At 40.3% G+C, this 26,589-nt stretch overlaps 1 protein-coding gene across 4 annotated transcripts; it reads right to left on the bottom strand.

Annotated features, from left to right (window-relative positions):
• Positions 1–316: 316 nt before the first annotated feature.
• On the bottom strand, positions 317–26,589 carry LOC6652258 (protein dead ringer). Of its 4 annotated transcripts, none has more exons than XM_023181012.2 (10): positions 25,733–26,589; positions 12,876–13,202; positions 12,457–12,805; positions 12,267–12,394; positions 8,144–8,216; positions 3,882–4,065; positions 3,356–3,503; positions 2,813–3,294; positions 2,052–2,686; positions 317–1,985 (listed from the first exon to the last, which is right to left on the bottom strand). In XM_023181012.2, exons 1-10 carry the CDS (start codon positions 25,814–25,816, stop codon positions 1,591–1,593), a joined length of 2,805 nt encoding a protein of 934 aa, XP_023036780.1. In that variant the 5' UTR covers positions 25,817–26,589; the 3' UTR covers positions 317–1,590. The 4 variants fall into 4 exon arrangements, with proteins under 4 accessions (XP_023036780.1, XP_046865834.1, XP_002074624.1 ...); XM_047009878.1 differs by having other exon boundaries at positions 317–1,979; XM_002074588.4 differs by having other exon boundaries at positions 12,267–12,367.

The raw sequence follows: 26,589 nt of genomic DNA, 5'->3' as shown, positions 1-26,589 counted from the left end.
TGCCCCACTTCAACTGGCTCTCCTGCTCCAGCTGCCGTTTCCGGATTTATAATCTACGGCCACTTTGGTGTGTTTATGACTTTTTCGCCTCGTCAAAATATAAAAAGGCAGGCAAATATTTTCGCTTTCATAAAATAACAAGGATATGCATTATAATCTTGTGCAAGCTTCGTTACTCCAGGGATTGGCTGGAGTGGGTACGCTCCTGAATGACTTATAGAGTTAGTATTTCCTCTCATCCTGACTATTAATTAGTACTTTTTACGACCATCAAAGATATTATTTACGACTAGCTTTATCAGAATCCCATTTCGAATTGAATTTGAACTAAAATTAAATAGATTTATTAATCAATAAACGCTTATGTTTAGACTACATATACATATATTCTCCATATACATATATATTGGTTTGCATGTTTGTATATTTTCTTATATTCTGCGGCTATTTTCTGCTTGTCTTTATAGTACCTACTTAAAAGGAGGGGGAGAGGCATACATGTATGTGGGAATTGGGATATAAGCATGGGAGACGGAATTGGATTACAAGGGAGGAGGAGGAGGTGATTTTGCCAATTGCGCAATTGAATTTTATGACAATACATATAATTATTGTATTACTTGCTTATGCTTTATGTCTAAATTATATCTCTATGGGGTATTCATAATATGGTCATAATAAGATACATATTTCTATATACTTAGGTATATATGTATATGTGTGTGTTTGTGTATGTGTGTGTGTGTGTGTGTGTGTGTGAACTTATAACAACAGTGTAAGAATATACTACTAAATAGCGCAAACGTACATATATTTGTATAAAGGTAATATTATATTATTAATTGATATGTACACGGAAAGCCTAAAAATGAACTAAAATAAAAACAAATTTTCGGTCTAAAAACAATATGTGATATACCCATTTAACACACAAAGATATTCTCGAATGAAGCCTAATTGCTAACCTACATACATGTATGTATATATATGTATATATATCGTGTATAGAGAGTGGAGCTATGTACCTACTATATACCTATATGTTAGTTTTATTTTCTTGATGTCGCAAGGTGATGATTGGCTTAAGCTTAGATTGTATTAATAAATACATGCCCGCGGGCTTGTCTTTTATGCAAATATGGAAATTAACAGTCCTCTAAGCTATATTGGGGAGTCACTATATGGATATATCATGCACATTCATACATATTATATTGTGTACGGTTCTACATGCTGTGGGTTAACACTTTAGTCTTACTCTTGGGGCGAGGGGTCGGGATTCTATTCAATCAGACAACTAAATCCGCCTCATTCTAATGCAGTTTCTGTGTTGAGTGGACCACTACTAACAATAGCCTGGATGTCACCTAAAATTGTGTCCCCTCGTCTTATTTCCTGTCCTGTCCCGTCCGTGTCTCCATCTTGTCTTGTATATTTACATATGCTGGCATTTCTGTGCGGCTGAGTGTGATTTCTTTTCATTTGCTTTGCTTTGTTTTCGTTTTACTTTTTCTTTTTTATTTTTCTGAAAAATATGACTTTGGTATTCCTTTCCTAGATGCTCACTACAACCTTTTTGTTAAGGCTACTCTATGTACTGACCACCGCATCCTTTAGCAAGGATACTCCCACACCCACACCTACACCCACACTATTGCTGCCTCCATTCACAATGGCAGTGGCATCTATATCCTGATCATGAGACGCCTCGTTTAGGGCAATTTCCTTGGCAGGAGAACATTCAACCGCAGCCGGCTCATCGTCGTCGTCCTCCTCCCTAGCCTCGTCGTCGTCGTCTGCGCCGTCCTCGTTTTGAGAGTCAGCATGCGGTTGCTCATCGTCCTTATCTTGGCATGTCTCCGAACCTCTACTAGCATCTGTTCTTTCGTCCGAGGGATTAACATTGGCCACAAGAACACCCGAATACTTGATGCCATTCAGCTCCAAGTTAACAGTTAGCTGTGATTCGCCATTCTCGCCTGCACCTGCATCAAAATGACAACGGAATGAGAATGCAATTGGACTCGATGGATCTCTATCGTCCTGCTTACCATTGCGCGCCACTTGGAACTGCATGCTGGATAGCAGACTCAGTGTCTCTAGGGCATTCAGCTTGCCATTGCTTGCTACTGAGCTTTTCCCGCTGGCTGACGATTCCTTGACTCCCGACTGACTTTTGGTGGAACACTTCTTCTTGGTGGACACAGGCGAACTGTGGCGGTGGCCCCCCGATGCTGTGGTGGTTGATGTGCTTGGCGAATTCTCAATGGCCGAGTCATCTGACTTGTCCAAATGATTTTGATGATGGTGATGGCCATTTAGCTGCTGCGGCTCACTGTCATCGTGCATGGTGGAAGAATTGCCCGTCGTATTATGCTCGGCTTGGCCGAAATCGTCCTCCGGCTCCCCCTCGGACACTGCATCTGGATGCTGATGATGATGGTGGGCCCCACTGTTGGCCTGGTGGTGGAAACCCGCTGCAGCGGCCACAGCGGCCATGTTGTGGGGATTCAAGTAGAAGTTGGCCGGAAATCCGGGGGGCATGAGACCACTGCCCACACGCTTGGCGGGGGGCGGCTGATGCGGCGTCTCATCTTGGTCGACGTGTTCAGGCGTGGGTTCGCGTTCGCGTTCCCGCTTTATGTTTGTGAGATTGGGGGGGGAGTCTGAAAGGTTGAGGGCCTCGCTAAAAGAAGAAACAGAAAATGTAATCTAACTGTTTTCGAAAGAATCAGAGCTTTCGACCAGGGCTTTGGTGCTTTCTCGAAAGCTTTGTGTGTTCGAGAAAGCTTTGCCAAAGCTCTTCACTTACCCTTGCTGGGGGGAATTGTGGGCGGAACCCGGCGAGCTGCTGTTGTTGTGGTACATGTGCCACAGGGCGACCTGAGCACTAAGTGCCTCGCGGGTACTCATCTCCGGGCTTTGGGAACGCTGCCGTTGCTGCTGCTGTTGCTGGTGGAGATGTTGCTGCTGGCTTGGCTGCGACTGTTGCTGCTGATGTGATTGCTGCGGCTGCTGCTGCTGCGGTTGCTGCGGATGAATGGGTGTGAGACTCTGCTCCTTTTTGGCCTGGATCAGCTGTAGGTACTCCATCATACGATTCTCTATCTCTTGGGTAACCAGATTGGGCATTTGACCAAATCCAGGAGCGCTCAGCAGCCTGCGATGGGCCACAGCCGCAGCGGCTGCAGCCTGAGCCTGTTGATTGTTGGCGGCCGCTGCATGTGTGACCAGGGCCAGTGGCGACATTTGTTGCATGCCTCCGGGCATCCCGGGTGGGCGTGAAATGGGCGTCTGTAACGGGAGTGAAGACAGATTTTAGTAACGGTAGTTGCTTGCATTGCAATTCCCTTACCAATGGCATCTGACTGTGCATGGCCTCGTATTGACCGTAGCTGGAGCGACGTCCTTCTCGACGATTCCCATCGATGGCCGCTTGGAGTTCAGCTGGAGTGCTCAGATTCTTTTTCTCGCACTCGTATGGGTACAGATATTTCATGTATCTGCAAGATGCATAAAATTATTAAAAGCAAAAGCAAATACAACATTAACAACAACAACAATGACACTCGTCCTGTGGGACATTTAAGTTGAATTATCGTGTAAATACGAAAGCGATGAGCAAACACACAAATCACATTCCCAGAGCCAGTCACAGTGACAGTGACAGAGACGAAGTCGGTGACAGGGACCTAAACAACAACAGATCTTTAGCTGATCGATTGCCGCCTGATCGGCTGCTGCAATGTTTGATTTTGCTTTTGCCCGTTTCTCTCTGTGCCCTCTCTGTGTGTGTTTGTTTTGCGCATACTCGAACCTGGTCAGCAGGTGTCCCCTGCCCCCTGCTCCCTTGAAGTGAAGAAGTGAGGATTTGTACTTACTGGGTTCGCAGGGTGAATGCCGCACTGGTGATGCTCGACGGAAGATGCAGTCCCTTTATGATCTCCTGCCATAACTTCTTGTTGATAACATCGACCAAGCCGCCGCGAGCTATCACCAGATTGTATAGCTCATATAGATCCAATACCGATTTGGCCATTATCGGCAATCGGTTAATGGGTGTGCCTGCAAACAAAAAGAAAAATAATAGAAAAACAAAACAAATCGACGAGATCAGTAATAAAACTTGCACTTGTAAATTGCTGAGCGCAAGCTCGTTAAACGCATCAATAAGCTAAATACAATTAAAAGATGCCATAAAACAGATTTATCCTATATACATACATATCCACATAGAGAGTGGAAAAAAGGCGAGAGGGGCTGTACACATATGAATAGAGTCCAATTAACACTAGTAGCCTAGACCGATAAAACAGAAATAAATCCTAATTGTTGCCGGTTCCCCACTATATATAACATACACACATGATGTTTGTACATATGTCGAACTGTTTATGGCATCTAATCATCATCTTCCATTCCCCATCCCCCATCCCCCATCCCCCATCCCCCATCTTCCATCATTATTATCATAGATTGTAAAAAAAAAAGTTCACGTGCCCAAATGCAGAAAGTGAAAAGTGGAAATTAAAATTAAAAAAGAAAAAAAACTACCCTGAGTAAAAGGACTTGACCGGATTGGGATGCAAGGAGGGCAGATATACAGTATGCTCCATCTTTTGTACAGTGCCTAAGCACACATACATACACGCATATAAAATAAATCGACTTGCATAATTGCCAACTTGGTACGTGAGTAATTCGATTTTGTATAATGCTGATGATGTTGCTCTCAACTCTTTTGCTCCTCTTGACTTTTTTACGAGATATGCTGTGAGTAGTTGTTGTTGTTCTTGTGTCTGTTGCTGCCCCAGAGAGTTTCTCCAACTCTTGAATTTTGTATATTTTCCACTTTTTTTTTTTTGTTGGTTCGTTGTTGTTTTTTTATGAGCCCGAAAGGAATCAATCAAACTCGTTGATGGACGTGTTGATTGAATGAAAATACGTTTTTGTTTTTTATGCATATAAACAAATTCGATCGAAATTGGAATCGAAATCGGGTGCCGATGGTACCCATATGAGAGGGAGACGAGAAAAACGTATAAATGAACCGAACTGAACGATTTATTTGGTAGGTAAGCAAAAACTGAGGATCAATCATTGCACGAGCCACAGTTGGCAACGACAACAACAACGACAACAACAAAAAAATAACATAATCAATGGCAATTTAATGATTAACTTTGTAGCAGTCTCCGATCCAATCGAATCATTAAAGCAGCAGCGAGTTGCCCTCAAGGAGATCGCAGATGGAAGATGCCATATCGAAGGATTCGGCCAGTCTAACACGCACATGCCATCCAGAGATGTACTACACATTCTTCTCCACGTTTGGGGGCCTTTTCTTCTTTTTCTTTTTTTTTGGTTTTTTGCTCGATATTTATTTATTTTTTTATTATGGTCTTATATTTTTCTTAGATGTCACGCGGCGATTTTTAATGGAAATTTGTAGAAATTTGATCGAGTCGGAAATCATAAGAGCAAATGATGCCCACTGACAACTGATTTAGTTGAGTTTATTTTTCCTCGCTAGATATTTAGACTGAGTTGCGGGGATCTGGCAAGGGTCTGTCTACCAAAAATAGCGCCTTCAGTTGATAAGTGATTGACGTCTTTTAATTAAGAATTGCGCCGCTCTTCGTTGCACAAACACGTCTTCCATATACATAAATACATACATACATACATCCACATGTATGTACATTGTACATACATACATACATATGTACATATGTATGCACATCACTAGAAAATAAAAACACACGGGGCCTCACGGTCTATAGTCATAGAGAATTCTTTCATTTCGGCTTCATTTCATTTCGTGAGCATAATTTCCGTTATACAGTTAGTTGTACAATTGTACAACAATATAACTATATAGCTAGATATAGATATAGATATAGATACTACAAATACAATGTATGTACATATTTTATGCGCATTTCGTCTGTTTATATATTTTGGTTGATTTTTTGGTCGCTTCCTCGTCAGACAGACACTTTAGACAGTCAGTCCCTGGGTACGAGGAGGATTCCCATTGACCGAGCCGCCGTCGACCGAGCGAGCATGCATATGTCAAAACTTGAACGCATGTGACAGATTAAAATCCATTAAGTTGTCAACCTCCTCCCAGATCCACATACATACATATGTATGTACATACATACAAACGTTATATCCCCCACCGCCCCCAATACAACAGATTTGAGCACAGATAGACAAAGAGAGATCCATGATCTGTAATTGCAGCTTGGGGCCAAGCCGAGCTTGGGCTTAGGCATTAGCACCTCATTCTTTCCTCAAAGAGAACTTGCATAGCATAAACATGTGAAAATGAACTGCGGATAAGTCCGCGGATTGGGCTTGGTGAGGTATTCTATTAACTAAACAAACATGCCAAGACGGACCAAGAATGAGGACAACTCACTCTCAAAGAAGTTCTAATTCGACAAGAACCTTTGACATTTGTCGCAGGATTTAAATGTATGCAATTGAGTAAGTAGTCAAGGGGCTTGGGTTCAGATAGATTCGGATAGATTCACTTTGAAATTGTTTTATGATCAGTATCAAGATACTGACTAAAACATCCTTTTGGAAAATGGCGATAAATAATATCATGGACACTAGTCAACTTGATAGTGGTACTTATAAGTACTTGAAATATACAAAATTCTAGAATTTCACTCATATATGTATTAAAACCTGAGATTGAACTCTATCTTGGTGAGAAATATTTTCATTTATTCTCAGACGGATTATACCAAGTCGTGATCCATGTAAATATATATTATATTTGTTATTGGGTTAAGCATAAGTAACGTTTGACTATTTACAATAGACTAATTATAACTATTTTGTTTCTATGTCAATGAAGTCGTCGGACCGACTTTGGAATACCAAGCACTAAGTGATGGAATTGTTTTAAATTCATGAGATCAGTATTGAAAAGAAAGTCCATCTCGCTCACTCCTTCCAATTTGGTAGTCTCCGAGATCGGGGGCTACATCGACTCGCTGGCTGTTGATGCTGATTGAGAATATATATTTTTTATGGAGTCAGAGACATTTATTTCTGACTTTTCATACACTTTAGGAGCATTTCCCCCAATGGATGCACCGTAGAAAGCAGAACTCAGTTGGACCAACCTTTGCGTATTTCTATTTAGTATTAATGGTTGTTTTGCATGTTGCAAAAATGCAAATAAATATACAAATATTATATAAATAAACCCAACTGTGGGCCCATTGCAACAAACATTGGCTAAGGACTCAAATGGAGAGTTTGATGGACAGGAAATATTATTTATTGGCTATTTACATGCCAGGGCTGCGACCTCTCCGGTCCTAATACAATTCAAATGGTTCGGTGTCGGTTTTTTACGCTTTTTTGTTTTTTACTTTCCGTGATAATTTTGATAATTAATGAGAAAAGTGCAGGAAAGCAAACATAAGTACTTTGCATTTATAAATAGGCTGGTTGCCTTTAAAAGTTTAAGTACCAATATGCATATGGCTGGGACCCCCTCGCCACCATTGCCAACACTCCCCCCTAACCCCCTCGCCGACCACCTTTTACCAGTGCCACAACTATATACGTTCGTGTGTGTGTGTGTGTGTGTGTGTGTGTGTGTGTGTGAGTTTGACAGTAATTTGAAGTGACAAAATGACAAAAAAGGCAGCCTCATAATGATCTCTCTCTTGTCTTCCAAGGAATTCGGTGCATATTTTAATGGTTGCTGCATCATTTGTTGGTCTACCCATCCCTTTTCCTCGCTTCTCGCTGTCTCTGTTTCTCCCAGACCACATCTATATATAAACATTTACATCTCTCTCGCTTCGTCTCTCCGTCTCTCTCTCCCACTGTCTCTCTTTTTTACCAAAATTCTCTTTGCTTTCAAATCAAATATCAAAAGTGCACAGAAATTTATTCAATTAACATAATTTAAGTGAGTTGGACAAAAAAACACTTGGCTGGCTGAGTCAGCAAAGATGCCACTGACGATGATGACGATAATGACGATGATGACGATAATGGTGATGATGAACTGGGACAGGGATACATAATATGCAAATGGCAACAACAAAGTGTGGTTCAAGTACTCCGCCCCCTCTCCCCGATATCTTTAGAATGCATCTGAACTTACCGCGCTTTTGCATAAACGAGAACAAATCATCGAGAAACTCTTTGCGCTTGGGATCGTCATTAATTTCATAGAGCTAAAACGTGAAAGAGATAGAAGAAAAGAATACATATATAAGAATCAGATGGATACGAGTTGTACACACATACGTAAATATCTAAAAATATTGAGGGCAATTCATATGGCAACGGATTGGATTGGCACAAAATGATGGCCATTGTTCATTGTTGGCTAATACAAAAGATGCGCGTTGACAGGGGCATAACCAAGGGCAGGGGGAGTGGTTCAAATGGGGGTTGAAATGTAGCCCTCAGTCTGAATGGGCGTGAAGGAGACAAAACAGTGTTGACCTCAACACAATGATATGCCATATACATAGTTAGCTAATCAAGATGAAACATTTTTCTTACTATCTATGTATGCATTTTCCTCTATGTATCTCGTGCTTACCCTTGACTAGTTCATGGTTTGACCTCTGCCCCAGGAAAAAACCAAGAACCGTGTAAACCATTATTTAAAAAAAAAAAAAAAAAAAAGGGTAAAAGTAAACCTAGTCTGAAAATTAATGACACTATCTAGAGTTGAACTCATCAAATTTGGAATTCATCATATTTTCCGCCTACTGCAGAAAGAAGTTTCAGTTTCTGCATCCACATCCACATTCAGATACCTTCTTTCATGGGGCCCGGGTGAACATTCTAAGTCAATGCGAATGATGATGAACTGCCATTGCCTGGGCCTGTGCCTGAGTCTGAGCCTGTGACTTTGCCTGTGCCTATGCTATTGCCATTGCCTTGCTTTGGCTGGCATAAATGATTTAAAACCAAGTCGGAGTCACTCTGAGGGTTCAACAAGTTTGCTATTGCCTCGACTCAGCTCTACTCGGAGCAGACTGACTGACGAGCTGGCTGGCTGGCTGGCTGGCTGGCTGGCTGGCTGACTTGTTGACTCGAATGAAGCTGGAGAGACGACTGGTTGGATATTTTTTATGATGCACGACGCCCACAAGAGAGCTATAGAGTTAATACTTAATACTTTTTGTTCCTGGGCAGAGGCACAGCACAGGAGGCATTGATTGAACTTCAACTTCAAAGTTGTTTTTCGACTTTATTTCATCATCAGGAACTTATCATCATTATTATGTTCATTCAGAGAATTGATGGAACTTTTAATTAAATTTTTTCATTGATTGGATGGGAATACCTCTTGGATTTGATCCTCGGAAATTAACATTTTGGCACAAAACACACTTGTTTGTATCGTTTGCTTTCACTTTTCAACACTTTATATATATTATTTATTATTATTTCAGATCAGTTACTATCAATATTAACAATCGATCTATTTAATATTGTTATAATTATTACTTTTACACTCTCATCGATCAGGGGCGACGATGCAACGCCATCAAAGGTCGTTTATCAACTAAAAATATGTTGAGATGCTGTCGATGTCGACTGACAGAATCAAAATGACAAACACACACACTGACACACACATTTACATGTGTGTGTGTGTCTTTCCCTTGGCAACCGCCGTCGCCGCCGCCTGCCTGCATCTCTTTGGGCATTTTTGTGTTGTTGTATTAATATCCATAAAATGAAGTCCGATTTGATTCTACACACAAGGGTTGGAAAACCTGCCATTCTGAGGCAAGGGAGTCCTTGCATCACAGAAGCAGCCGCAGACAAATTCACTCAGGACTTGGTCTAGGTCCTGGACCTGAGACCGTTTCCAAATCCGCAGCAATAAAACGATAAACATGAAAAACAACGCGAACAACGAGAAAATCCCCTAACACAGAAGTTGTAGACCAATCATAATCGTTTTTATAACTATTCGTAAGTATCCTTGGGCACATGGCACACACACACACACGCAAGGAGGCAATCGCTCGTTTTGGGTTTGGGTTATAAAAATAATCTCACTTATTTGTCGCTAGATTTAGTTTGTACCTAAATGATGCCATCTCTCTCTCTCTCACATTCTCTAGGGCTCGGTGCTTGAAATTTGAATCCTTCATTCTTAGAATTCTACAAATTCCATTTCATGCGCATGTGTGTGTGTGTGTGTGCATGTGTTAGAGACTAATTTATAACTATCAGAGTAAGTGTATAAGCAGGCACTGGCAAAAAAAGGTTTCCAATTTATATCTAAATATCCCGTTGCATTTTGGTCCTTCCAAGTGTTATCCCGCTGCATTGCGAGCATAATTTAAGGATCTTATCCACTTAGTCACACATGCATAAGATACATCTGCATCTATGAACATGGATACATATTATTTGTTTAAGAATTTCACACTCATTGTCATTGAAAAATGTGTCGACCAGATTTCCAATTTTGATTTCAACTTTTTACGTTTTATCCCTCTTTGATTCCCGTCTCTCTCACATTTTTCTGAACCTAATTTTACTTGAACTTGAATGAATCTATTTATTTAAAGAAACGGAAGTCTCTCTTCTGCAGGTGTGCAGGATCGTAGGATCGTATCAACTTGATATATAACTAAACCAGATTTATTTTCACTAAAGTTAAGTTGATCTGAGAGTAATCTGTTCGTTCAGGAACTGTTTGAAATGGATTAGAATGGATTCGTTGCCTTTCCCAATCGATGACTCAATCGATTTCCATTATGGAACATTCCCTTTTGCTAATTCCCCTAACTCACGAGGAGATTTGAAAAAAACACGCGAAATTTCAAAATGAAGGCAAATTCTTTCAATAGAATTACAAAAGAAATAAAATATATTTAAATAAATACAGATATGTATTGTATATATGTGTGTACATATATACAATACCACGATCATGTATTGGAAAATGCTTTTGGTTGGCAGTGTGCGCTATAATTAAACATAATTATTCAGTATGTACAGATAATTGACATTGATTAATGAGAGCAAACGTGGGCAAAGCAAGTAAACGAGACGAAGCACTCGCAGAACTACGGAATAATACGAAAAAATAAGGAAAAAATCGAGAAGCAAATACATAAAACAAGAAAAAAAGATATAAGAATATACCAAAAATAATATTTCGTCTTCGTCTGTGGATAGACGGACAGACGGACAGATGGACAGACAGATAGATAGATAGGCGATAGACTGACTGCTCGAATTTTGACTGTGAGTGTGGCAAATGAGCTTAGATATAGAAATAATTTACCCCACATCCCCCCAAAAAACACACCAAATATAAATTCAAAATGGCTTTTCATAGAAGTAATTAACATAATTATCATCGCATCGCTTTGTCTCGTTTCATCTTATTGTCCAAAAGTACTGAAAACCGCCATTTTTAGCACCGAGCCGGTTTATAGATTTTGCTTGCATCGCAATCGTCGCATCGTCGCATCGTCGCATCGTCGAGGTGTAAGCGAAGGTGTTAAGCGTGAAGCGTCAGATACAGACACTCAATTCGAGATCCAGATATAAAAGTATCTTTTGCACTTTTTATAGAGCAAATGATGAATGCGGGCCAATGTGATGAATTGCTCGAGTGCCAAAAAGAAGTGGAACTATTAGAAGGGGAATGCAGGGGGGACTAACTGGCAACTGGCTGGGTGCATTCAAAGTTAATCGAAGTTTGGTTTTTATGAGACTGCCTGTCCGCCGAAAAGCTGTTGAGGTTCACACGATGTTCAGTATTCGGTGGGGTCAGTTTAGACTAATTTCGGCCTCGGTCAAGCGTGAAAGTTTGGGCCATCGAAGCCTAATTGCCTCTCTTCTTCGGTCCAGCAGCCAGCATCTGGTACATTTTTTGGGCTATTTTCTCACCAAATAGACGCCCTTAAAGATGGGCATCCCTATTAATTACTCAATTGCAGCAAAACAACAGACACAAAACCGGAACTAAACGCAGCCTCAAGCCGAGCAAAACGAGATCAAAACCAGGCCGAGCTGGCAACTTTTTTCTTAACTGGTTAACCAAGACGCTTCATCTTGGACTCAGTAGGCTCTGGCTCGGTCTCTGCCTCTGCCTCTGTCTCTGTCTCAGGCTCTAGGCTCTGGGGCTTTTGGGCTATTAGTAGTTAATTGATAGTTTGCCTGCTTGCTGACTGCCTGCTGGCTGCTGGGCTAGTTGCATCTCGTGTTTACTCAGTTTTCAATTGACTGGCACTAACCTGTCTGACTTGTTTGTACTGCTCTTCAAAGCTCCAGCCATTATTCTGCTGCGATGAATTGGATGCCTCGCTGGATGTCGATGAATTTGATGCGGAATTAGCTGCAAAGTGTCGTAAGGAGGAGGTGGCTATTGAGTGCGAAATATTTTAAATGTTTGACTCTCCACATTACAGGATGTGGAATACCAACCTTCTTTGGCGCTGGGTGCTGCTGTGGGGGAGGCAAATGAAAAGGGATGTGACCCACCGCCAGTTGAAACGGCTCCGGACATGGAGCTGGTGCCGGACACAGAGCCGCCGCCGCCGCCGCCGCCCCCTGGTGCCCCATTTGTGGTTGTGTTGTTGGCGGAAATGGAATTCCCACCGCCTCCACCATTATAGCTGGCTCCATTGCTGACCGATGTGGGGGCAAAGGTGGCCGCTGCTGCAGCGACTGCAGCCACTGAATTGTGAGGCAGTGGAAAGGCTGAACTGATTGTTGTGGGCAGCATATTGGCCCCAAAGGCAGCCGCATGAGCTGCCGCGGCATAGTCCTGCTCCTACAAAATCAAATATAAGGAAAATACGTCCGGATATGTACACAAAAATTGATGCTCCCATTGTACTTACCATCAGTCCAACCTTCATGTCACGCACCTGCATCTTGAGCTTCTCCAACACATCGCTATGCTGCAGATTTGGAATGCTGTGTAGTCCACCGATGCCCATAAAGTTTCCCAATGCGTTCAGCGGGTGATTGGGCGGCAGTTGTGGATGATGATGACCCAGGGCCAGTTCCGCTTGCTGCTCTCCGCCAGTGGCAGCAAATTGGCCACCGGCTACTGTGTGACTGAGACGGGCTGCTATAGCCGCCTTGGCACTCAGCTGATGCTGATGCTGTTCACCGTCCACCGAATCGCAGTCCCTCATCTCGTCATCAGTTCGATCACCGTGTGACTGAAGTGTATGTGGTAGTGGGGAAAGGGGGGGAGATTGAAATTGAGATTGGATCAGTCTTTATTTGTAAATTAATGACGGCGCTTATGTCAACAAGCCGCACCAATTGACACCCAACTGTGACAGCCTAATGTCCCCCACTTTGTCAACTTGGAAATCAAATAAAAAGCGGCATCATCATCATCATCATCTTTTCGAGAATCCCGCGTGGGCAGCACTTAACCAACGAATGGTCATTGTTCTCGGATCTCTCAGTGTCCCCTCTGTCTTTTATCTCTCTCTCTTTCTCTCGCTTGTGACTCGTGCCAAAACAGAGACATTAAAAGAGAGGAAACACAAGCTGGCAGAGATTTCTTTTTACCTTTTGGGTAGTGCGACAACAAAGGTAACCACTTAATAAATTAACAATGGCAGGAAGAAAAAAAACGGCAATCAACCAAAAGGAAAACGAAGATGAGAGAAAAGTAGAAGGGGCTCCTAGACAGGAGCGGACTAGGCCTCTCCAATCTTTAAGGGGATGGGGCCGATGCCGCTCCTGATCCCCCACTCTTCATTTCGCACTCCTTACTCATTTTAGATTTACAGCATCAGCCGTGACTGTTTGGCAAGAAGTCCGCCACGCATGGCCGAGAGTCACTCCAACTCCGGCGAATTCAAGCTGTAAGCTTCATCACGGCTTCTTGCTTTTTTATGCATTTGGAGAGGTGCAAATTAAGCGCATCTGTGACTGTGTGCAAATCGGGAATTTTCAATTTAAACACAGCCAAGAGCCCCAAGAGGTCCACTGGCCAGAAGAGAAAGAGCAACAGCAACAGCAACAGCAGCCGCCACACAAAGTAAGCCAAGCCAAGAGAAGCCAAAGCCAAAGCCAAAGAGTGAGGCCAAAACCCAAAGTGGAGATGCCATCTTACACATGTGAGTGTAAGGTTTATGAGGTGAGTGTGTCTGTGTGTGTGGTGTGGTGTGTATGCGTATGTGCAACATTTATCGTTGCTGTTGACGTTGTCGTTGCTGTAATCATAAATGCAACCAAAACCAAAGCATAGACAATGCTTAGGCTTTGCTCTTCCCAAGAATTCTTTGAAGTTGGCGCAAATGCAAACGCTTTTTATTGCAAAAATGTTGCTACACACACACTCGCACACAGAGGCAGGTCTCTTTTCTCTATAGAGATATTTCAACCTTTGACTACGAGTCCGCATAAGTGGGGAAATGGGAGCGAGAGTCGGCTGCCCTTGTGTTTGTGCATCTCATTGATTGGACATTGGTCTCTGGCCCGAGAGATGATGCTTGGTGTTGGTGTTGGTGTTGGTATCGATGCCGATGTCGGTGTTGGCTAGTTGGCTAAGAGGATTGGCCGATTGGTTGGTTAACTTTAACTCGGTTGCCAATTCGCGGTTTCAGTTGCTCTGTGTTGTATGTGCATCAAATTAATGTAAGTTATCGAAGCTATGCGAAATATATGTATGTTCACATACACATTCACATGTGTGTTTGTGTGTGTGTGTGTTTGTGTGTGTGTGTGTCTGTGTGTGTGCTGGGATGCTTCGGTAGACTGCATTTTTACTTGCGGTCGGGTCTTGGCTGCGGCTCTTGCTGTTGACCAGGCCCAAACAATCTTACAATTGCGGTCTGCAAAAAAAGGTATGCCAAGTTGCACCTATAAAATGTCTAATTAATGCACAACGAATTTCTGACACAGCCCGCACACTCACAGGCAATACATGTGAGTGCGTGTGTGTGTGTCTGCCTTCCGAGAAAAACTGGAATTTCCTTGGAAACACTATAAACGGATCAATGCAAACATAGATTAAAGCTGTAAACATCCAGACTGATTTTTATCACATTTGTAGCTATTTTCCCTAAAATAAATATATTTTAATATTCCAACTCAAACAAAAACTTTCTGTGAATCTGGCAAGTAAGTACGATTCGATATCCTTGAATTTTATTTATAGTCATAGAGTTTTTTCGACGACCATAAGTCTGCGGAAGAGTCACTGGCTAATTTGTATCTAGCAACATCTGATCATATGATGAGGACTATATCCATTATCCTGTGTTATCCCGTGCACAAATAGGATGATTCCTACTGGGTTTTCTTCAACAAATTCGCCGACTTTAAAGAAAATCTATGGAGTCACTGTAGGCATTGTATGAAACTCGAGTATGTCGGTTCTCTGAAACTCATAATAGTTGCAATAAGCGTCACATAAATCACCATAGAGCGATAAGATGGACTAGTTTCAGTTAGTTGTTTTTGTTTGTTACCGAAAACAAAAAAACAAAAAACATTAAGTCATTGCAATTTGAGTAAGGGAAACGCACCCGGAGTGCCAGCTAATGAGATGTGCAGCGAGTTGGACCACCTCATTCCCTTCCGCCTCCCACTATCGCCTTTCTCCGCGGCAATACATTGGTTCCATTAATTTCGCCGAGCGGTGGGGTTCAGGCATTGATAAAAAGGCTACTGCACCATGTTATCGCATTCCAGCGAACCAAAAAGAAAACACAGCTAAGGCACTTTCATACGAAAATGAAGCCCACAAAAGACATTAAATCGCAATTAGAGTTTGTACTCGAACTCATACAGGTATGTATCTATCTATCTCCATACATACATATGTACATACTTATATGCCGCGATGCCTTTGCAATTTACTTTAATAGCTTTCCATGCGGGGGCACACAAAGAAGCAGGCGACTTCAATTTCAATTTTGCCGTCGTCTTGTCGTCTCCGTCACTATCACTCCGTCTCTGTCTCTCTGGGTATCTAAGTGCAAAGTGTCATTTCGTATAGGTAGGTAAAATATTTAATTTATTTACCGCTGACAGTTTTTATCACTAATTAGTTTTGCATTATTGTATTCTCGATCTATCTTTATTTATTATCATTGTATTTCGACCCGACCACAAATGCAATTTAGTTAATTTCCATTTGCTGTTACAACTTGATACAAAATTGTCAACAAATTGTAGGAAGTCTTTCCAGTTCTCAGGGTTGTTGCATGCCCGCCACGGAGTTGGTCCGGCCAGGCAGACAGACGGACACAGAGAGAAAAATCCGGCTCGACCCAACCCAACCCGACCCGTGCCGCATGTGCAACATGCCGTGCTAATTTAAAACAAAAGGACACACCGCTGAGGCCGCTTTGGAATCCGTAATGTGCCGCAGGAGGAAGCAAAGCAACAGCAAGCTGTGAAGGGCGCAGCATGCAAACAGGATCAGAATCAACTACTACCATGAGCCTTCTGCATTGAGCAAGAGCAGTGGCAACCAGGGGCGTTTATTGTGTGAAGGATTAAGATTATGTGGCCAGAGCATACATATGTAGTATACCCATCTACCCATGTATGTAGATTTCGTAGGTACATACATATGTATGAGTGTGTGTGGTGTTGCATTTCCTTTGTTTTTTCTTCTCTTTTTTAACTTGAAACCCGTAAACTAGATTAGCCTTAATGTCCTTATAATTCGAGTGTCTCTTTCTTTGGGTCGAGGCGTGCTGGCGTCCCAAGTTTATTAGCTCTACTTCGTTTTGTTGATTTTCCTTAGAAATTATGCCTCAAATGCTACGCACAAACAATAGAAACAATCATGTCAGAAAACGATCCCAATCAACTATTCAAACTAGAAAATACTTCGCCTCCTATGAGTATCTTCCCTTCACTCCTTGAATGTTTATATTATTCACAAATCTGAGCACATTTGGTTTATCAAAAAGCAACAAACTTCCAAACATAAACACTAAAACACTTTCACAACTGATTTGATAACGTTGTTCATGCCGAAGTCTGAATACTCTTTTGAATAATTCTTTTCTCCCCTGATTGTGCACTTAATCAGCACAAAAGTTTTGAAAAGGACCTGTTCATAAGGAGTTTGAGCTCAATTAAGATCATCTATTAAAACAAAATGAAAAAGTCCATTAAGTCCAATCAAAATAAGCAAAAGAGGATTAATCGATAGTAAGTAAGTTTGTTTTATATCGTATTAATGGAATAAAGCTATATTTTTCTATATATATTTTTCATAAGAGTGTATAAATACGGGTTCGAGTTCTCTTAAATTTTTTCTGTACTAGACTCATTCGCAGGACGATAGAGATACATTGGTAACGCATGCAGTACACGTTGTCCTTTGGAAAGGCCTTCAAAAGGAGATTTCACAAAATGTTTCTGGTTATGCTGTACCAAATATAATATTGTTTCGCACATTATAACTACTTACGTACAGTGGCGGCAAAAAATTTGAGTACATTATTTTTTGACCTTAAGTTCTGATTTCATTCGATTGTTACTTAATCTTAGTGAAAAGTTTTGATATGTTAATTTATAACGTTCAATTGGTTATTCTATTGAGATGATGTTCTGTAAATTTTGTGGGCAAATCTCTAATGGGTTTTTATTAAGTGGGTTTTGATAAAAAGCCCCAAAATTCGGACCCGGCAAAAAAAAAGACATATTTTCAAAATTTGTAAAATTGATCGTACACCTTTGGACTCAAAGAAAAAGTTTTAGGTCTAGTAAAACTAAGATATTTGAACTAAGAATTTGGCCCCAGGGTCCAATTTGGAGTCAATTGACAAATTCAATTTTGTATGTATTTTTTTGGTCTTTCTGCTTGGCGTCACTTTACGCCACTAACTCACACTAAAGTATAACTACACTTGAACTATGAAAGATAGTGAATTAAATTTCCCGTCGAATGAGATATTGTTCATCAAAATGGGATTCAAAACAGATAGACTTCGTTGCCCTGCAAAAAAATTAATTGATTTTTTTAAAGAAGTGTTTTCAACAGCGCAACTATACAGGTCAGCCGACAGGATAAGAGGTAAGATCGTCAGAATTGTTGGGGAAAACCCTAAAAATCGACGGATATTAATCATGAAATTTTTGAGATTTTTCAAGTCGCATTTTGCTGAAGAATTTGACGGTTCAAACTTAAATCTTGAAATTCAGTTCCTCCATTTTTTGTGTTTTATAAAAGTAATAATCTGAATTTTAGAGCTCTTCTTAATGTTGGTTTTAATATTCATTATTTTTTGTTGTGCACAATGTTCCTGTAAGTTTATTCGACATTTCTCAGAATCTTCCGTCTCTTTCTTTTTTATGCCGCCAATGCAAAAAGTACCTGCTGATATCCTTTTTTAATAATATCTCTTTTCGTTGTTTTGATGAAAAATATCTCAATCGACGTAAAATTTAATTTACTTTGTATGGTACTTTCTAGCCGTAAGAACTTTAGTATTAAATAATAACCTAAAAGAACGCCAAAACAAAATGCCCCACAATACATACAAGAATCAAACATTTTGCTTAGACCCAAAACGAGTTCCGCGGCTAACTTAACATTTTGTAATGTAAAGTGGCTTTACAAGTTCTACCAATTCATCAAAATTTTATCTTTTTCAAAAGGTAAATATATACATATGATTCAATATATTATTGCAGGTGAATATGCAATATGAAATATTTTACAAAAAAGTCTTAAGCATTTATTTTTCTAGTCCATTTTGAGGGATTATTTTGTTCTTGAACTAAAGCAGTGAAATCTAGGATGGCAACATTTACGGCTCATCATTTTCAAATAATAACCAAAAAGTTACTGAGAAGTCAAAATTATTACTAGTTAGATATATACCTTAGGTGACATGATTGAAATCTGGGGTCTATATGTTGTCGACTATTCCGGAGTTCGTTTCATGCAAACAAACTTACTTATGAGGTAAATGGGGCACACATACATACGTACATATGTATGTATGTAAAAACAAGCCTACATATGCATTAATGTCCCCATAATGTTTATTTGAATAAATATAAAGAAAAATTGCTCATTTATGGTGCCCCATGGCGAATTAAGTATTTGAACGCCGGGCATTGCGATGTGGAGGGGGAGGGGGAGGGGGGGAAACTTAGTGCCAGCGGCGAAAAAGAAACGAATAAAAAGGAAATATGAAATGGGAACTTTATGCATGTGCAACGTGGTTGCGTACCCTAGCGTGCAGATGGAGAAGGACCACGTAAAGTCAGAGGATGGACGATGCGAAGGAGGCGGCGAAGGAGGGGCACCCAGGCATGGGGGCATCATCGAGAGCATGAAAGAATAAAATTAAAATGCAAAACGTATCTGAGAGATGCCTAAATACATATGTATGTACAGATGTATGTATTAATGCCGGCTCTCTGTACGTTCGAGTGTGTGTGTGTGTGTGTGTGTGTGTGAGTGTGCGAGTATTAGTGTGTGTGAATGCGTCTCTCACAAACGCGATTTCATTCGCTAGCCAAAGCGTCGAAGCGGAAAAAATAAAGCGAATAAAATATAAAAATGGAAACAAGAAAACAGAAAATGAAATGGGCAACAACTACACACACACACACACACACACACACACACAGACAATCACGAAACATAATGGCGCTGGCGAGCCGCATTCGATGTGCCTTCACCAAACCTAACCCACCCCCCCGCAACCACCCCCTGTCATATGCTATGCTGTGCGTGTGTGAGTGACGCAGGGCAGACGAAATTTTCGCGTAAAATAAAAACACAAAAATAAAACCGGTTAAGAAACAACAAAAAACAATAGTTGAAGAAGAAGCAAAATGCAACGGTTAAACAGCCAACGACCAGCAAACAATCCAATATACATACATATACATCGGGTTGGGCTGGGCTGGTCTGGGCAGGGTCTCCGTCTCCATCTCCTTCTCCGTCGCTGTCAGAGTCGACGTCCAGGGTCTGGCCTGGGTCTAGCTTCGATTGCAGGCGGGCAATAATTAAAAACTGCATTGTTTTATTGCCTGCCTGCCTGCCTTCCCTGATATGTTGGAGGGGGTACGGGGTAGCAGGTAGGGGGAGGCACCCAGATGGAGATGGAGACGGTGAGATGGTCTGGGCTTACATTTGGGTTTGGCTTGGGCTTGTTGCGGTTATGTATACAAACATATGTACATGTTTGTGTGTCTATGAGTATGTGTATGTGTACGGGTGTGTGTGTGTGTGTGTGCACATACAAACATACTATGTATCTGCATACAGTAATTAAAGGAAATGTTTTTGGCATTATGAAAATTAATAAGAAAAAGCTTTCTATCACAGTAATGGACAGTAATGTCCAAAAGGCCATTTTATCCTTATTATAGCAACAATTTGCCGATTCTTAACTATTCATAGTATTTTAATAACGCCATTCACACTTCATTTTAAACGGCGGTTTTAGCAAGACGCTTTGTGTTTAATAGACCTATTCATTTGATGGTCATATTCTGACATTTTTTAATAGCCATGAAAGACACAACCACCAGTACATTAGTCTGAAAAATTTTGGCCGGTCAATTTCATAAACAAAAAAATCAAAGATGGTAACTTTGACTGGGCTCTCTCTCCCTCTCTCTCTCTCTCTCTCTCTCTCTCTCGAATTGCTTCAATGAGTTTCATGAAATAAGTTTCGTTTCTCAATTATTTTGTATTACAAGGGAAATTTCGCACTAAGTCTGCTTGAATAAGATATTTTCAAATTTCTGACCTAATAGATATTTTCCAGATGAGTCGTGGGAATAAAGAGCTTAAGTACAGGCATCCCTCGTATAACGCGGTCTTATACAACGCGTTTTCGATATAACGCGATTTGGAAAAATTAGGTCCGAAGTTACATTGATTGTTTCAGTACAAGGCGAAATTTAGGCTTATAAAACGCGAAGGGGAAATACATAATTATGAAATATGTATGTACATACCTATGTATTATTATTCATATCTTGTGTATTTAATTGTATAAGAAAGTATGAACTTTAGTATTGAGTTAAAATATATGTGCATCTGTTATTTTGTATGTATTTTATTTAAAAAAAAAACCTATTGGAACATAACCCCCAAATTTATATGAATACTATGTTTTAGATAACGCGCAATTCTTCTGGAAGGTAACTATCGCGTTATACGAGGGATACCTGTACCAAGTTTAATTCCATGGCAGACGGACTTGGCTATATCGACTCGGCTTCTCATGTTTACTTTAATGCAAGGATATATTTATGGATGTAGTTTGGGCTGGACTACTGAGATCACAGACCTTAAAATATGGAAATGGAATTGCAACAGTCATCGTCTATGTGTTTATAGCATTTCCGATTCGCTCTATTATCTATCAGCATCACCAACCGAGTCAATTAAGTCATGTCCTTTGGCTATGTTTCTATCCGGCCTTATAAACATACATAAGGCTAAATAATTCTCAGAGACTATATAGACACGACATTTTTCTCTTTGTATAGACTTAGTTTTACACTTTATAAACCAAATGGGCGAAGTTACATTGATTGTAATTTGGTCTTATGAATTTTAATCGAATCGATTAATCCACCTTAATACTTCCATCAATTTCCGAAGTAACTTCATATCTAAGAAGAGGTTTTTGGAATACCTCAAATACAAGTTGAAAAGCAATGTTGGGCTCTACAATTAGAGACATATTGGCCATGCACCTAAGGGTTCGTCTAACCTACAGGTCCGCCAGTACAGAAATACATATCTCATTCAACTCCGTCGTTTTTAAGTGGTCAAACAACTGAAAATGGATTAGTCCTCACTGAAGAGACAGTAGGACAGTTAGTTACTACATAGAAACATATTTGAGTATAAATAGAAGTTTTCCAATAATGGTCCTAAATTAAAATCATTGAATTTTCCATCGCGTTCGACATGAGTAAAACAAAAAAGTATCATAAATGACAATATAATCTGGTTAAATGATATATATTATTGCGAATCGTTGTTTGCTTCGCTTTTGCAAAATTATATATAGATTGCAATTTTGTTTTTTGTCTTTGCACGTTTAAAAACGAAAGCTTTCCATTTCCATATTACAGTTTTCATTACGTTCATGCATTTCATTAAAGAGCACGCTTCCTCACCCCCCGCACAAGTTTGTGTTCGTGTCGGACGACCGACAACCGACCACTGCGAAGCCACGCCCTTTTGCCCGCACTCACACACACACACATAGGCACATGCATCTCGTGAGTGAAACGAAGGAACGAAACGAAAAGAAGGTTCGTAGCTTTCTTGATACCCTTTTGCAGAGAGCGAGTTGGGAATATTAATTCTCTTGGAAACCAGTCAAAACTCTGTGCTACATACATACATACATACATTCATACATATATAGTATAGATCTGATAACGGAAACACAACAATTAGTTTTGGTTTTATTTGTGATGTAATAGATTAATTGAAATTCGGAGAATTGTAGGGTACTAAATTGGTGCCGACTCTGTGAGAAGTAGTGCAAAACCTTCCGATTTTATTAGCGCTGTGATAATATTCATTTGCATTCACATATTATTCGCATTCGCAATTTATGCATGTATTTACGTACATATGTATGTACATACATGTATTCGTGTTCGCTTATTTGGCCTGCAATGTTCTGGCAGCTGCGCTGGAAAAATCCAATTAACTATTTTATTAGCTATGGTTTGGGGAAATAATTCATAAATTCATTAAAAACAACCAACAATGGCATTAGCAAAAAATAAACTGTAATAATAATAATCGTCACTTTTATGAGTGTTGTTTTTGCTTGTGCCGTTGTTGTTATTTATATTCATTTTGCTGACATTTGTCGCCGTATTTGCGTTTTTCTATTCCTTCTTGTTTTGTTGTAAATTAAATTAGAAAATATTGTGTATAAGAACCTCAAATGACATAACGAACACACACACACGGATTCGCATAGTTTCAAGTTCGCGGCCCGAAAACTAAAAGAAAAGCAAATTTATTTTGTCACTGCGGTTGAAAGCGATCAAATGGAGTGGCCAGAACGAGCAAAAGGGACAGGGCAACGAAATGGGGAGAAGTCCCCCCCCAAAAAGGGGGCAGCCCAGATACTTAATCAAATATGTGTGCTGCCTCCCTCTCACACACAATCACACATTCCGTATTATGCAACAACAACAAAAAGAATAAGATATATGTATTTACATATGGACACATGAATATGTATGCAGCCCTCGAGACAAAGAATTTAATAAAAATCGTTCGCTGTCAGCGTACAAGAAGCCAAACAAATTATAACAGGTGCCGATGTCCGTCCACCTCATTCACCCTCCACCAGCAGCACCGACCCCTCTCCTTCATGTCCATTGCCAGCGGGCGTAGCGTATAGCCAAACAGATCTAATCGAAATGGGCAAATTCTATAGTCTTCCAAATTGTTAGTCACCGATCAACTCGTCTCTAATTGTGATACCTATCTGAAGATAGTATAACGATCGATTAATGGTCATAAATCCCACAGAAATGTTATATAAACCGATAACGTGTTGAAATCTAAAACAACAACTGAGATTTGCCCGGTTCCGCCTCGCCCTTGCAATCCACCCCGACATATTGAATGATTTAATGTGGGAACAGGAACCCCTTGGTCTTTCCCGTATAACTCTCTATCTGAGTGCTTCTGGTTTTTGTTGCTCTTTTGAAGCACGTGCTCGGAGTCGGAGACGGTGACCGAAACTGAGGCCAAGATAGCGTCCGATCCGTGTGTGTGGTCAATTCTCTGTAATAATATTAAGCTGGTCCAATTGTCGCATATCATGTTCGATGCTTGATTTAATTTAAAAACAATTTTAAAAATTAAAAGAAAAATCAACGGAAATTCAACAACATGAAATTATTTTAAACTTTGAGTTTAACCCAAGTAATTAAAGTGCTGCTCGAATGACGAGGCACGACTCCGACTTCGACTTCGACTCCGACTCCGAGTCCAACTGCAAGACCGACTTTGACTCTCTCTAGTGTGCCGCAGCTCTCCATTGCTTCATTTGAAAATTTATGAGTTTTTGACAGCCCACATTATGGTTTAATCGTGACTTTCGAGGCAAAATCTCAGTTTTGCGTTTTGCCCTAGGATTTTTGATATTAAAAATCGGACGCGCGAATGACACCAGCATAAGTATTATGGGTTTTTAAAGAGACTGCGAACGGATTCAGTGACTGAGAGTGAGAGTTGATGTTGAAGTTACTTCGATGGTTAATTAAACACACCCACATGGCCAGTTTTAGAGTTCAGTCAGTATCCGTCACCGTCGCCGTCGCCGTCACCGTTCCCCTGTAACCGTTTTTGTAAATGATACCCAATTGTGCACCCTCGCATACCACACACACACACACACACACCCAAACACACACACACACAGTTGGAGTTCAATTAACACCCAAAAATAAAAATTAAAAAAAAAAAAAGTTAAATGAAAAACAAGAAGAATCGAAAAATCGAAGAGTAGAAATGACGATGACAATGACGGGAATGGGAGGGCGGAGGGAAGAGGCACTAAGTACTGATAGAATGTTTGCGTAAGACTTGCTATCAGAGAGAAGCATCATCCCTTCCTCCTTCTTCGTCCAAGCAGCAGCAGCATCTTGGCTATTAAAAATTATGTAAATAACTTTGCCGCCTTGAAGTGTATATAAAGTCTGGCTCGTTGTTGATCGACGTTTTGGGCCCAGTGTGCCGGCACTGCCTATTAACAATAATAAAAATGAAAGGAAAACAAAAGAATAAAAAAGGCAACAACACAAACAGCAGCAGCAGCAGCAGCAGCAGCAACAACTAACAAGAGTTTTATTCCAATTTGAATTCAACAAAAAAATTGGTTAGATGCATGCACGGCTGTTGGCCTACCTGTAGATCGAATGTTAGTCAGGTTCGAAAGACAGACAAGGCAATAAAACCCATTTAATATTCATTTAAGGTACTAACAAATAATGCAAATATTTGAACAATTTATTTACATATGAACGCCATCAAAGAAGCTGAATTGAAAGAGATCTTTCAATTGATGAAATGTGAACGAGTTGCCACGGCGAAGGCACCTCAACAACAAGAAGAAGAAGAAGAAGAAAATGACGATGAAGTCAATATCGAGAGGCAGAAGATAGGCTCGAAAACCGGGTCCAACTCCAAAACAGATGAATCTATTTGTATTTATGAGTATGCTATGCACTTAGCTCTCTATCTATCCATCTCTCCATCTCCCTTTAACCCTCCAATTACTCTCTCTCTCTCTCTCTCTCTTGTGTGTGTGTGTATAATAAATACGTTGTATGTCCATTTAGCATGTCACCTTTTAACGGCTCTCTAACAAACAGAAAACAAAATTGAAAAAATATCAACGCCAAAAATATGATTGAATACCCCCAATCACCCCTTCCACTCCCCCTTGAGCGGTTGAACAAACTGTCTTTTTTTTTTAACATTATAATTAGGCTTTGAATCATCTGCAAACAATTGAGCTGAATTGCATGAATCCATTTATTTTCCAGTGGGTTAAAGAGAAGATCATTATCAATAACACGAGACACATACCGTCGGCAAATCGAGATTAACACCTGTTATTGTTGATATGTCTATTTTCAGCAAACTGGAAAAAGGATTTCCCTATTTTGTTTGAATAATACAACTAATCGACGAATCACTTGGTGCCTTGCAGTTGTGGGTGCAAAAAGGGAGAAGGGGACTTACCAAATCGTCTCCCAAATCGGAATCGCGTTCAATGTTATTTGAACGGCCGCTACAATCCATAGTAGGATGCACACGCAGTTGCATTGGAAGCGCAATTTGTTTCCTCTCGCCGAGAATAGGATAGGAAATCACCAGAATTTAATTTTTCAACTTCTTTTTGAATTCTTTTTTGTTATTTTTTGCACTCTTTTATTCAGACACTCTTTTGTTGTTGTTGTTGTTGTTGTTATGTTTCTTTTAGACTATCTTTGCTAGTGGTTGTGCTCTGCTGTGGAGTAAACCGTTATGTTGTGAGCGAACTACGAAATCGGCATAAATGTAAGAGCAAAAAGGAATTTTCGTTGAAGAACCGTTTACTGATCGCTCCTCTCTTTCTATCTCTCACTGTTTTCGCTTTAACACTTGATCGCCTATTTGGTTTCTTTTTGTGTTTCTCTTTGTTTGTTTAGTTGCAAATTGATTTGGTAAAAATTTTTACTGTTGTTTAATGCAATTAACACTAATTAAATGTTTGCCTGATTATGGGTTACGATCACGGTTGATTTGGGTTGTACACACATACATACACTCGTTTCACATCCACTCACACTCGCATTCGCATTCGCATTCGCATTCGAGTAAGTAAATGCGAAATACTCCTTAACAAACATAGACGGGCCTAAAAGGCACACAAAACAGGGTAAACCACACACGAGAAGTATCCATTACCAACGGTTTGATTTCGATTGGATGAGCGGCTGATGCTCCAGTTTATTAATTAGTAATTAATTTGTTCATCTGTTTTACATTTGATATCGAAATTAAATCGCGCACTTATCCGCCGCATGACCGACGCACACGGAACTCCAATTGGAAAT

The sequence above is a fragment of the Drosophila willistoni genome, assembly GCF_018902025.1.
Source record: "Drosophila willistoni isolate 14030-0811.24 chromosome 2L unlocalized genomic scaffold, UCI_dwil_1.1 Seg168, whole genome shotgun sequence".
In the NCBI taxonomy this organism is placed as follows: domain Eukaryota; kingdom Metazoa; phylum Arthropoda; class Insecta; order Diptera; family Drosophilidae; genus Drosophila; species Drosophila willistoni.
The sequence above is the reverse complement of the archived record's forward strand: the minus strand, read 5'-3'. Positions and strand labels throughout refer to the sequence as shown.

Coding starts and splice junctions, on each gene's coding strand:
- LOC6652258 (XM_023181012.2), bottom strand. CDS start 25,816: ATGCAACTGCGTGTGCATCCTACTATGGATTGTAGCGGCCGTTCAAAT. Junction 12,806..12,875: donor ACATGAAGGTTGGACTGATG/GTAAGTACAATG, acceptor TTGATTTTGTAG/GAGCAGGACTATGCCGCGGC. Junction 4,066..8,143: donor CTCGTTTATGCAAAAGCGCG/GTAAGTTCAGAT, acceptor TTTTGTTTGCAG/GCACACCCATTAACCGATTG.